Below are 14,114 nucleotides of genomic sequence, written 5' to 3'. Positions count from 1 at the left end.
CATTCTTCTACTCATGATTGATTCCTGTTCCTGAGCTAATGTACTATAGTAGCTAGGACATTGAACTATACACTAGAAAGTTTCTGGGTCCAGTCTCACCTGTGGCAAAAACTTGCTGTCCCATGGTTCCATCTCTCAATCTGCGTTACAGGGAAATTATCACTTTTCACATAAAAATTCCATGTAGAATCAGCATGTGGAATTACTACTGTTGGCTCCACTACTCTTCTAATTTCAGCATATTGAAATGAAGGTCTGAACAGAGCCTTCAAGATTTCAGGGTACAGGCTCCACTCATACCCTTTAGTTGATAAATGGAACTCAGAATGTGTGTGTGATCTCACTTTGCCCCCTCCACATGTAGAATCTATGCAGAATTGTGTAAATGTAGAATTATTATTATTATTTATTTATTTATTTATTTATTTATTGCATTTATATACCACCCCATAGCCGAAGCTGTCTGGGTGGTTTACAACAATTAAAACATTAAAAACAAATATACAAATTTAAAAAACACATTTTTAAAAAGCAGTTTAAAAACACATGCTAAAATGTCTGGGAGAAGAGGAAAGTCTTGACCTGGTGCCAAAAAGAGAACAGTGTGGGTGCCAAGCGTACCTTGTCAGGGAGATCATTCCATAATTTGGGGGCCACCACGGAGAAGGCCCTCTCCCTTGTTGCTAGCCTCTGACCTTCCCTCGGAGTAGGCACCTGGAGGAGGGCCTTGGATGTTCAGCGTAGTGTATGGGTGGGTTCGTGTTGGGAGAGGTATTCCATCAGGTATTGTGGTCCCAAGCCATGTAAGGCTTTATAGGTTAAAACCAACACCTTGAATCAAGCTCAGAATTGAGCTGTAGAAGGGAGAATCCTGGTCTATGTTAATAAAATAAGAATAGCTGTGATGGTATATGTGGTATAGTATATGTAATAGTAATAAATACATACAGAGTTGAATCTAGAATACTTTAGCCACATTTTAGGGCCTTTGAAATCAGTAAGACAGGTTAGTCATATAGGAAAATGGTTCTGTGTGTTCTTTCCTTTATCTGTATACTTTAATAATTTACTATATAAGCAGCTGTGGTAAGAATGTTGATTGCAAGGTATTAGAATGCAAGTAGCTCCTAATAAATTCCCACATTTTATCTAAGTTGACACATGTTTTGAAATCAAAAGAACCAGGATGAAGACAAAACAGTTTTGTAGCAATTCACATTCTGTTTCTGGAGTATTTTCAAAAGAGCCTTCTTTTTCCAAAGATACAATGTGGTTTCAAAATATTCTGGATTGGTTTTTGTTCCAGTCTTACTTTGTCTATTCAACTTGGCTTATAAGTATTTGATGATTTTTTAAAGTTACTTTTTCTGTTATAAGATTTTAAAAAGTTTTAAATTGCAGTCATGACTATTCCCATTGAAAGTAATAGGACTTAAGAGTGACAATACATTTTGGATCAGGCGTTCTGGTAAACCAAGAAATATTTATTTATATACACGGGGAATAACAAGATTACTTAAAGGTATAGTCAACAAGCGTGTGGTTTCATAAGATGCGTTACTCTTTGTTTCTAGTCGTCAATAACCTGCCTTACTACCCGCCTAATCCAATCCACCCAGCAAAAGCCTCCCAAAACCAACCAACCAACAGAACCAACCAGCTTCTCCCCCCCCATCAACTATCCTCTCATTTATACCTTCAGACACTCAAACGCTCAGCCAATCATAATACAACACTCATCAATATTCCAACCCATGTACTCCCCCCTCTCACTCAGTCCATTTACCTCATTTACTCTAATAAACCCTCACTTACCATATTTACAGTATTATATATGCAGGGACATCACAGATCCCTCCATGGAAGGCTCAGAGGGGGGCAACACAAGAACAGGTTTTTTCAGTAATGGACTCCCAGCTGTGCAGTGCTCTCCTCAGGGAGGCACGCCTGGTACCTTCTTTATTCATCTTTAGGCGCCAGGCAAAGACCTTCCTTTTCACTCAGGCCTTTGGCCTTTGATATATGATGTCTTAGTTATTCCTTTTTGTTTGAGTGTTAAGTTTTTACATTGTATGTTTTTAAATCTGTTGTAAATCGCCTAGAGACTCTTGAGTATGAGGTAACCAACAAATGAAATTAATCATCATCATCTTATAGATCCAGTCTCCTCTTTTTTCTTTTTTAATATAGTTTGTGCTCTTAAAATTTTGTAAGTTACTTACAATCTCTTTATGACAGTAAGCAACTAATACCCTGAATAAATAATAACTACATAGGATGACAACGTAATCTGAAAGATGTATTTAGTTCGGACACTGTATTGGCTTGCATCTGTTAAATTATGCATTGCTTAAGTTTAAACTTTGAAATGTGCTCAGAATTCAAGCTTAGATTTTATACAAATGTTGAATAAAGATAGGCAAAAGCCCTGATTGCTTTACAATGACTTCTCTACAAAGTGTGTTGAATGGCTGAGTAAGAAGGTCCCATAGAGGGGCAATTGTTACAACAATGACCATTCTTGCGTTGTGCAGGCTGCCTAAAGTCAGGAGGTCGTTCCTTTATAACCCCTCTTTGCCAATTGACTTTGCTGAGGACCTGCACAGAGTGAGAATCTTGTTTCTTCTCCTGATTTCTCTGGGCAGGCCAGAAGATGTGGAGTGGTGGTGTACAATCTCACTCTGTGCTATACAGCCTTCATAGTTATCTGTTGTTTGCTGTGGGAGGTGGTCTTCTCTCTTACTTCCTGTTGTGCTCTGTGGAAAACCAGAAGCAGTACAGGAGACGTGTTGCTTTTGACTTTCTCCAAAGATTGGCAGGGTGAGAAACAAAATGCTTTCCCTCTTCTAAGTTTCTGCATGTCACTGAGGACTCACAGATGATATTTCATCCCTACCACAAAATGAAAGACCTCTCTTTCTCTGTCCCCCTCTTCTGGACTTTTTTCTGGGTCCAACATTGAAGGAGAAATGGAGCCAAACTTTCTGCTGCATATAAAGGAATGGTAGCTGTTAACCTTAGTGGATATGCAGCAGGCACCCTGCCTCTTACAGACTGAGAAGTCCCATAGAGTCTGGTCCCTCAAATTAAGCAGCTGGCACTAGTAGGAATTTGTATGCAATGAGAATGCTACTTAATAGTTTTTTCCCCAGTGATTGAAACTTGATGATTCATCATTACCTAGTCCTACAAACATAGGCTTCTGCCCACATGCATGTTAAGGGTTTATTCACACTTGTAAAACAAATGTTTGCCACTTCACTGGATTAAGAGGGTATCTTTTTCCCTCCACTGAATATTTGCTTTTGTAGCAGAATTGCAGGCAGTGTTGAGAAGTGGCTTATTAAAAGTGCATTAAATCCAACATTAAGAAATTCAAATTCCTTACTCATATTAAACAAAGAACATGCAGGGTTCTTCTTTTATGCACATTAATGTGCCAGTCCAAAGTATATTTTTGGAAGTTATGTTGTACAGTTTGTGTGTGTGTGTGTTTGATTGGCTTTTCCTTTCATTGCAAACATGAATAGATGTACTTTTACAGCTGGTTATGAACTGAGAAACCGTAGTACTTTTCACCTAGATGTGAAGCAGTTATCTCTGCTCTTTTTCTAGATGTGTTTTGCTAATGGGTGTGAGCAAACTAGATGTCTTATACAGGCGCCTTCTTCTCACTAAGCTTTTTATTCAAGGATGGGGAAGACCAGAAGACTTGAAAAGGTAGCTATTAGCTCACTTACGCTTCAATCCCTGATTGCTATGCATGCTCTGATTTTTACATGACAACAAATGTCCCAGAAGCCTATATTCTGAGTGTACATAGAAGGCTTAAAGCAACTTTTTGATACTCTGTGAAGGGAAAGCTAGAAAGCCACATGTCTCAAACTGAAGGACAACTAATACATGATTATTTCTAATGTGATATCAATCTTTAAACAAAGCTTGTGCTGGAGTTGTTCATTTTAAGATTAGAAATTATATCCTAGATGGGGATAGTATTAAAGATCATCTAGGTGAAGCAGTCAAAATTATAAAACACTTTTTTGTGTCTTCTGTGTAGTGATATCTGAAACAAAACACTTTTTTTCATTAACAGAATATTTGAATTCAGAAAGATTATTGGAAACAGAGAAAGATGTCAGAATCTGGTTTCAAGAGACTATCCGGTGCAAATAAACAAGGTATTAAGGTGTATGTATTAGTTTTCTTAAGTGGGCTCCTGCTGGGAGGAAGGACAGGATATAAATCAAATAATAAATAAGTAGCTTAGGAGTTTATGCAAAGTTTGTATCCCGGTTGTGAAAATGGATAACAGTTTATTCAAAGGAGATGTATTGTGTGTTGAAGTGAAGAGTATGTATGGAAAGGAACGTGTAATTTGGTAAACTTTGTGTTAGAACTCTACAAATAACATTTTCAAAAATGCAATCTATGGTTTTCTGTAGCTCGCTGTCTTTACTACAATTCCTCCTTCTATTTACTATTTATTTATTCCATCCTTCATCAAATTCTTGATCACAGGGTGGGTAACAACATAAACCCTTCATAAAGCAAGCAATAAAATCAGGTCAGTTAAAATTATAAAATTATGAGACACAATATATTCATATTTCTGCTACAGTGACCAACACCATTTCAAAACTGATAACCAAAAGTCTTGGTGAAGAGTTATGTTTTTAGTCAGCATCAAAAGACAGACCATGATAGTGCTCACTGAACCTCAAGAGGGAACCATAAATGAGGTGCCATGGTAGAAAAGGCTCTGTCTTAAGTTACTGTGTAATACGTTTCAGTGGGGCCTCTTCTGCAGATCTCAATGCATGGGCAGGCTGATATAAGAAAAGGCTTTCCTCCCTGTATCTGGTTCCAAAGCTGTGTAGGGCTTTATAGGCTACTTGGAGCATGTAGATAGCCAGTTCAAATTCTTTAGAATTGGTGTTATACGTGCTTGCCTCATAGAACCATTCAGAATCCTAGCAGCCATAGTCTGTGCAAACTGCACCTTCTAAGGTTATCTTCAAGGGTAATCCCATGTAGAGTGCATTACAATTAACGGGGAGGTTACCAGAGTATAGATTACTTTGGCAAGGTTATCACAGTCCACAAGTGGCTGTAGCTGGTGAAACAGCTAGAACTGGAAATAGGCACTTTGTGCATTGAAATCACTTGAGTCTCAGGTGATAAAGGTGGATCAAGGAATACCTCTTCCTTCAGGGGAGCGCAACCATGTCCAAAAAGAGTGTCCTTCAGATTACCAAACTTGTGCACCCAACCCACAACTCCATCTTTCTGGGATTAAACCTCAACGTACTATCTCTCACCAACCCATTGCTGCCTTCTGACATTGGTCCAGTACCATCACAGCTGAATTTGATTTGGAGGATGTGCTAGTAATAATATGAATACTTTAGGTATTGTAAGCTTCATACATTTTGCCTTAATGTAGAGTTGCTGATGAATGACGAAAGGCTTCGTTTGGTATGAGACATCAGCAGAACAACTCATATGCTTTCAAACTATATTTTCACTGTATTCCTGTAAAACAGTAAAGAAAAGAAATCAATTAATAGAAGTGTGCTTAATGAGAGAGATACCATTTTATTTATTTTCTTGATGTTTCCCTTTTAATTAAAGCTGCTTAGAAAAGAAACATCTGCAGAACTAGACTTAATAATTTTAATAAATAACTTACATAGCAATCCTAATCCATGTCTATTCAGAAGTCAATAGGAGTTACTCCCAAGTAACCATGTAGTCCAAACCTACGATCCGCTAGGATGAGGGTTTAGATGCAGTGGATCATGCCTTCCTGGCTGAGCCAGGGCTATGCGGCCATAAGTCCTTTATCCCAGCTGAGCTGGAGATACATCAGCATAACTGCTCTCAGTGACATTTTTCTGGGGACTGTCCTTTACCAGGAAGATGAATGCTTTTGGATAGCTGTTGATGCTTTTTAGAAATGCTATAATTTTGTTAGTTTGATTTTTTGTAAATTGTATTGTTTTTATTTGTATTTTGTATTTGTGTTTTGTATTTGTGTGTAAGCCGCCTTGGGGGCCTTTTTGGCTTGTCCAAAAAGGGGGCATAGCGGGGGAAAGAGCCTTACACCTGTTCCAAGCCCCTTTCAGCTCGATCATGTGACCTAACAGCTCAGCGGTACTTAGCCGACAGAAAAGTGGCATAAGTCAAATGCTTCCTGAATGGAAATTGGGAAAAGTTACACCAGTTTTCTGTAGTTAGGATTGTCCTGTTACTGGAGTCAGGATTGCAGCCTAAAAAACTTCAGTTTGAAACTGATGAATGAAACAAAAGCTTTTGAAGATTAACAATGGATGAACTGTTCATCTTATGTTGGGAAAACATTTTTTTTGGCACATTTTGTAGCTTTCCTTGGATACTCAAGAAAACTTGAGGGGATTTTGAGTATTTTGAAGGAAAGGTTTTTAAAAAATGGTAGAAGCAAGTCCCCTGTTTCAGTTTCCCCACCTTTCCTTCCCAAGGCAAAAAAAAGTCCTCTTGAGCATTTTTTCCAGTTAAGCAGAATCTGGAAAACTTCTACTGAGTGCTCTTGGCTGTCAGCCCCTTTCTCTTCTTAAATGTAACCTTTTTAGGGGTTGGGAAGATGTTTTCAAGGAGGACTGGCTATTGATAGCAGGAAGCCCAATCTCCAGCTGGACCTGACTATGCCCGAGTTGAAATGTGGCGGACTTCTTAAAACCGGGGACTTTTTAGAAGCAGTATGCTTCTGAATACCAACTGCAAATTTACCAACTGTATGCCAGTTGTTAGTGAGAACTGGTTTTTTTCATTGTATTTGTGGCCTTTTTTACAGAACTAGATATTTTCACCAAAGGTACATTGTAATGTTTGACAGGTTCAGTAAAAATGTAATGTTGCTGTAGGTTGAGGAGCAATCAGACTGTAAGGTCCTGGATGGGCACTTCATTTCCCCTTTGGCTCATTATGTTCCAGATATCATGCCATCAGAATCCATCACAGCAAGGTAAGGACAGGGACATAACATAAGTTATGAAATTAGAGAGTGGGATGAGACTAAATGTTAATGAAAAGGTGACACATAAATGTTAATTTTGAATAAGGATAGGTTTGCATGTTGTGTTTAAGGTTTTATCTGTACTAAGTCATACTGAGAAAAGCTACAACAGTCTGTCTTTGTGTTATGTGCTCTGAGAGCTTCACTACAAGGTTTTGTCCCAGTTTGGACAACACTACCATTAAAAAGGTGCTAACTAACATTTTCCATAGGAGGACTGCCATCAAGCGGGTTATAGCTCCACCTATCGTCCGAAGGCAAGAATGTTTTTGAAGTCAAGACTAGGGGCGTCAGGCCCCTCCCACTCTCCAGTTCATTCTTGCCTTCGTCCGTGCAAGTTGGATATATAGCTAGCGTCTAGATAAGTTTTTGTGTGTTTGTGTGACAGGGTGTGGAGGTTTTGTGTGTGTATTCCACGTTATTTCCATCCCTCTGTCTTTTACTTTAGAGTCTGTGGGACTGACTGTACTTTGTTTGTCTTTGTACTTAAGGGGGATCCCATTTTTGTCTATTTTTTTCCCTCAGTCCCTAGCTATGTACTGGGAGACCGCGGCTGCGGTTCTCCCTTCCTAGGGCGGCGGACGCAGCCTTGTTACGGGAGCTTGCGGCTGCAGCTCCCTGCCTAGCCGAACGGCGATTCTGGGAGACCGCGGCTGCGGTTCTCCCTTCCTCAGTCGGTGTACGCAGACTTACTCCAGGAGCTTGCGGCTGCAGCTCCCTGCCTAGCCAAATGGCGATTCTGGGAGACCGCGGCTGTGGTTCTCCCTTCCTCAGCCGGCGGACGCAGACTTAATCCAGGAGCTTGCGGCTCCATCTCTCTGCCTTGCGCCGCCGCTCTTTTGTCAACTCGCCGCCTATTTTCGCGGCAGCTCCCTTAGTTTTTTCTCCAGAGCCTGCGGCTGCGGCTCTTTCTACTTTCAGTGTCCCTTTCTGGTTGGGCTGCCTCGCCTCCCCCGGCTCGTTCTGCGGCATTTTAAATCTCGCCGTGACTGCTTTCGGAGCCTGCGGCTGCTGCTCCTTATTCCCCTCGTTTGCTGAGTCTGTCCCGCGGCTGTAGAGATCTGGCTCGCTCTCTAAGCCGTGATCGCGCTCCTCAGCCCCGCGGCTCCAGAGCGTTTTTTGAGGCCGTTTTTTGAGCTCGCTGGTGCTCCCCTGTGACCGCCATTGCTTCTTCATCGCCCCAAGCCTTTCTGATTGGCCAATTTTCCCGCTCTTTTCACAGGCGCCATTTTGTTCCTCCCCCTTTTTTCCTGCCCTTCCTGTTTGGTCCTTTCCATAGTAAACGATTCTGTTCTAGGCCTTTTCTGTCAGTTTCTGCCTTTTCTGTCAGTTTCTGTGTGTATGCTGCAGAGCAGAACCTCTATAATCCTGCTATAAGTTCTTCAACACAAACTGCTGCCTGAAGCTGACTATTGAAGCTGTTTCGTGTATCCAGCCTAGTTGGAACTGTACATTCTGCCCTATCCGTGGCCATGTGCAAAGCCTGTTTGGAACTGTGCATTCTGCCCCATCCTTGGCCGTGTACCAAGGCTGTTTGAAATTGTACATTCTGCGTATACTCAGGGTGTCTGGAACTGTACATTCTGCCCCATCCATGGCCGTGTACCAAGGCTGTTCGATCTGTACATTCTGCCCCATCCGTGGCCGTGTACCAAGGCTGTTGATACTGTACATTCTGCCCCATCCGTGGCCGTGTACCAACGCTGTTGAAATTGTACATTCTGCCCCATCCGTGGCCGTGTACTTAGCCATCTGAGCCGGTGCATTCTGCCCCATCCGTGGCCGTGTACTGAACCCCCTAGAAAATATATGATGGCGGAACAGCCAGCGACAACTCAGGCAACCAAGCCGAAACAATCTAAGGCGGCCAAGCATAAGCACACCAAAGCGGTTGCCAAAACTAAACATCTATCCAGCCACAGCACAACCAAGCGGCCACACTACGTCTCTGTTCCGGTTTCCGAGGGGGCGGGCCAGGAACAGTTAACGAATCTATTTCACTCTCCGACTGCATCCTCCGAGGAGGACTTTGCTGGGTTTCCTGACCAACCAGCAGCCAGCCACCCTCCTCCCATATTACCACCTAGGGCTTATTCATCTTCACAGCCTACTGAGCCGTCCATAACGTTGCCTCTACAAACGCAACCATCTACCTTACCGGGGCTGCAGCTGTCTCATGAGTTCATATCACAACTACAAGACATGTTGTCGTTGTTCACTCAAACACAGTCACCGTCACAAATCCCCGCCATTCCTCAGCGCAGTGTGGACCACTATGTATGCAATGAGGCAGATCATCATGCTCTCTAAATCCTTTTGACATTGCCAGGGGCAGGTTTGTTGATGACGTTTCTTGTGGGGAGGAGTCACCATTTGCTGTGCAAGCCGAAGGAGACGAATGGAGTGATCATTCGGAACATGAGGAGGATACATCTTATCGCCTGTTTGATGCCTTAGATTATCAGCCCCTTGCTCGCAGAGTATTGAACACCCTTGGTCTCCAATCTACACAACCTGCAGCTGCCACTCCCGCTATTAAAGGGGCCAGGGTCTTGAAATCCCCCACACCAGCAGAGCACTACCTTCCTGTGCCAGATCCTATTGCTGAACTGGCCAAGGACGAATGGTCTCATCCATTACAAACACGCCGTTTTAACGCCCTTGCGGACAGACTTTACTCTTTGGCTCCGTACTTTACAAGCAGACTGGCCGTCCCTGGCATAGACGAGCCGATCTCCAGTCTAGTCTCTAGATCCCTTTTGCCAAGGGAAGGAGATTCACATTTAAAGGACGCCACTGAGCGGAGGCTGGACTTTGCCTTACGCAAGAATCATGAGGCCACCGCTTTCTCCATGCGAGCCTCGGCATCAGCTTCCATCTCTTCCAGGGCAGCGATGATGTGGTTGGATGACCTCTTGGATGATCCTAATCCCGATCCTGTCTCTCTGAGGTCAGTGATGAAATTGCGCGAGACAGCGGCTTTTGGGGCTGATGCCACCTTGGATGCAAATCAGCTGGGAGCACTAGCTATGGCAGCTCAGGTAGTCGCTCGGCGGACCCTCTGGCTTCGTCACTGGCAAGCGGACTCTACAGCCAGAGTTAATTTATCAAGGGCACCTTATTCCGGCTCATTACTCTTCGGCGAGGAAGCCCTAAAGGCAGTGCTTGTTGACCCCAAGGATGCTCGAAAGCCTGTCTTGGCCACTGTCAGGAACGTTGATCGCAGGCCTTTCAGATGTTTCACCTCATACCGCACGACCCAGCCCTTTCGAGGAACGCGGTCCAGGGGACGAGGCCGCGATTTCCGAACCTATGATTTCTGTCCCTCCAGGGGAGCCTGGAACAGACGTTTCCCAGGCAGAGGTCAGTACCAGGGGCTCAGAGGTACCTCAACGTCCTCATATTGGGGAGGGTCTCGCCAGCACAGACAGTACTGATGCGATACCGGTCGGGGGCAGACTGCTTCTGTTTGGAGACCATTGGCTGTGTCTGACTCAGGTCGCCTGGATCAGAGATCTTTTTTGTTATGGCTATGCACTAGAGTTTTCGGCAATCCCTCCAGACAGATTTCATCCCTCCCCTTGTCCCAGGGCACCAGCCAGGCACTGCATCATGCAGACAGCCATACATCACCTCTTGGACACAGCGGCGATAGAGCCAGTCCCTACAACAGAGAGGTCGGAAGGGGTGTACTCCCTCCTATTTGCTGTGCCCAAACGAGATCTGTCATGGAGGGCGGTGTTGGACCTCAAGTTCATCAACCGTTTTGTAAAGTATCGCAGGTTCAAAATGGAATCCCTCCACTCCATTACAGAAAGCCTTCACGAAGGAGACTTCCTGGCTTCTATCGACCTAAAGGAAGCGTATCTCCATGTGCCTATTTGCATAGCCCACAGAAAATTCCTTCGGTTTGCCTTCGGCCCCCAGCATTTTCAATATCGAGCGATGCCATTCGGCCTCTCATCTGCCCCGAGAGTATTTATCAAGGTGCTACTCATACTAGTGGCTTACCTCTGGCTTCAAGGGGTGCATATCTACCCCTACTTGGACGATCTTTTAATACGGGCGAGTTCCAGGGAGCTGGCTCATCGCCACCTAATGCTCACGCTCCATGTCTTGCAGGCCTACAGCTGGCTAGTCAATTTCGACAAAAGCCATCTCCAACCAACCCAACGCCTACAACATGTAGGGGCGATGTTGGACACCCTGCAGGTGACGGTGTTCCTGTCTCCAGACCGCATAACTGCTATCACAAACATCGCACGGTCTCTGATGCACCACGCAACCGCAGACGTCATGCTTCTAGCCAGGGCTCTCGGAATGTTGGTGTCCACCATCCATATTGTGCCATGGGCTCAAGCTCATACTTGCCAACTCCAGTGGGCTTTGTTGCCGTTTCAGCAGGACATTGCCAGGTCAAATCATCGAGCAATTCCCCTGAGCCCCGCACTGCATCTTTCATTCCGCTGGTGGACGAGGGTCCAACATCTCACCCAGGGCACTCCGTTCAGAGAACCCCACAGGACTGTTATCACCACAGATGCCAGTCTCCTTGGTTGGGGAGCCCACTGCAACTCCCAGTTCGTTCAGGGGGTTTGGACCACAGCAGAGCAGACTCAGAGCATCAGTTGGCTAGAACTGAAGGCTGTCCACTTAGCTCTGCTCCATTTTCAGTCTCTGTTCCCCTTGGACCATGTTCTCATTTGAACGGACAACACGTGTGCCAAATCTCATTTAAACAGACAAGGGGGGACCAGGTCCCGTCCTCTGCAGAACCTAGCTTCCCTCATATTCGACTGGGCAGAGCAACATCTGCAATCCTTAAAAGCAGAACTTCTCAGAGGAATTTGGAATGTGACAGCAGACTGGCTCAGCAGACAACAGGTCTTTCCAGGAGAATGGAAACTTCATCCGACCATTTTCCATCTTCTCCAGTGTCGGTTCGGCGTCTTCTCAGTTGATCTATTTGCCTCCAGTCGCAATTGCCAGCTACCCAGGTACTTCGCTCGATACCTGGACACGACAGCGGAAGCGGTGGATGCCCTATCGCTACCGTGGCCGGATGGCCTATTGTACAATACCACTGTTAGCCAGAACCTTGAGAAAGGTGCGACGCAAGAGGGCCAAACTGGTTCTGATAGCTCCATATTGGCCCCGTCAACCGTGGTTCTTGGATCTCCTTGCCATGTCAATGACGGACCTTTGGACGCTCCCAGTCAGGCCAGACCTCTTATCCCAGGGTCCAATATTGCATCAGGATCCCAATTGGCTCAAGCTAACAGCGTGGCTTTTGAACGGGGACATTTAAGGTCTGCTGGCCTGTCTGACACTGTTATTGACATTATCTTGGCCTCGAGATGACCATCCACCACCCGTATATATCAACATACTTGGGTGGCATTCTCCAGGTGGTGTCAGTCCCAGCACCTCGATCCTTCCCAGGCCACAATACAACAGGTGCTGCAATTCCTTCATAGGGGCCTCCTGATGGGACTTAGACCCAACATCTTACGTAGACATGGGTCCACTCTGTCGTCCATTCTCTCAGTGTCCTCCGCTGGTGCTCCTATTGCCTCGCACCCGTTCATTAAACGTTTTCTGAGGGGAACCGCGTTACGCTCACCGGCTGTCTTCCACCGCTTTCCCTCATGGAGTTTGTCGAAGGTCCTACAGGCTTTACAACGCCCTCCGTTCGAGCCCCTTAGGACTGTGCCTTTACGTCTGTTGTCTTTCAAGGTCCTGTTCCTGATTGCGATCACCTCTGCGAGACGAGTTTCGGAACTGAGCGCATTGTCTTCTGCCCGCCATCTCTGTGTCTTTCTCAAGGACTCTGTTGTGCTGAAAAGTGATCCATCCTTCCTTCTGTCCCAAGGTCAATTCAGTTTTCCATTGCAACCAGGACATTGTTCTTCCTTCATTTTGTCCGAATCCTACCCATCCTGTAGAGAAGGCTTGGTATTCATTGGATGTTCGGAGGGCTCTCAAGACCTACCTGTCTAGGACCCAGGATATACGACGAACTGAGTCTTTGTTTGTATCCTTTCATCCACGTGCTATGGGGCATAAAGTAGCTAATTCCACCTTATCCCGCTGGTTGCGTGCATGTATTACCTTAGCCTATGAGTCCCTTAAGCTTCCAGTTCCAGCTAGTATAACAGCTCATTCCACTAGGTCAGGGGCCACTACAGCTGCTTTTGCTACCAACGCTCCTGTCGCTGATATTTGCAGAGCTGCTGTTTGGTCTACCCCACACTCGTTTATAAGGCATTACAGAATAGATCGTTATGCCTCTGCCGATGCCTCTTTTGGCAGATGAGTGTTGCAACAGGTTGTTAATGATGATTAGGATGTGGGTGGTCCCTCCCTGTTATGGGCTGCTTGGTACATCCCGCTTGATGGCAGTCCTCCTATGGAAAATGGACCATTGGTCTCACCTGAAGGGTGATTTTCATAGGAGGACTGCCATCATGACCCTCCCAGTTGGAGGATACCTGGATACCTAGATATTTTTGGGGTTTTTTTCATATATTCCTGTTACGCTATTATAATAGATTTACTAGTGAAGTCAAGACTGCTATTAATGTTATGTCGCTACGTTAGAGTCATATTATTATGATTATTGCTATTGTGTTATGTCTTTGCTGGTAGGCCCGTTGGCCTTTCCTCCTGCATTTTTAGATATCTCTCTTTGGACTCGCTGCGAATGAACTGGAGAGTGGGAGGGGCCTGACACCCCTAGTCTTGACTTCAAAAACATTCTTGCCTTCGGACGATAGGTGGAGCTATAACCCGCTTGATGGCAGTCCTCCTATGAAAATCACCCTTCAAGCGAGACCAATGGTCCATTTTGCATGCTTCAAGGGACAGTTTAGATCCTGTACAACATTTTTTCTACACATGTACCAGCTATTCTGTGTTTGTATTTGCATGGAGAAATGTAATACATTAACAAGGTTATAACTGATTTGGCTAGCAGCAGCAGCAGTTCTTATTATCTCGATAGCTGGATAAAGTTTTGCTGCAGTGATGCTAATTGCTGCGAGATACCTGGTTCACATGT

At 44.7% G+C, this 14,114-nt stretch overlaps 1 protein-coding gene across 9 annotated transcripts in view; it reads left to right on the top strand.

Moving 5' to 3' along the window:
- Positions 1-14,114, top strand: part of ABHD18 (abhydrolase domain containing 18) — a 43,498-nt gene that overhangs the window by 8,844 nt on the left and 20,540 nt on the right. For 5 of the 9 annotated variants that reach the window (XM_061585063.1, XM_061585064.1, XM_061585066.1 and 2 more), the window contains 3 exons: positions 3,616-3,720; positions 4,097-4,181; positions 6,903-7,003. In XM_061585063.1, the coding sequence (XP_061441047.1) occupies positions 3,616-3,720; positions 4,097-4,181; positions 6,903-7,003 (291 nt within the window). Of the gene's footprint in view, positions 1-3,615; positions 3,721-4,096; positions 4,192-6,902; positions 7,004-14,114 lie in introns of all 9 variants that reach the window. The other 4 variants (XM_061585069.1, XM_061585070.1, XM_061585072.1 and 1 more) reach the window with 4 other exon arrangements.

The sequence above is a fragment of the Rhineura floridana genome, chromosome 9 (genome assembly GCF_030035675.1).
Source record: "Rhineura floridana isolate rRhiFlo1 chromosome 9, rRhiFlo1.hap2, whole genome shotgun sequence".
In the NCBI taxonomy this organism is placed as follows: Eukaryota; Metazoa; Chordata; class Lepidosauria; order Squamata; family Rhineuridae; genus Rhineura; species Rhineura floridana.
The sequence above is the reverse complement of the archived record's forward strand: the minus strand, read 5'-3'. Positions and strand labels throughout refer to the sequence as shown.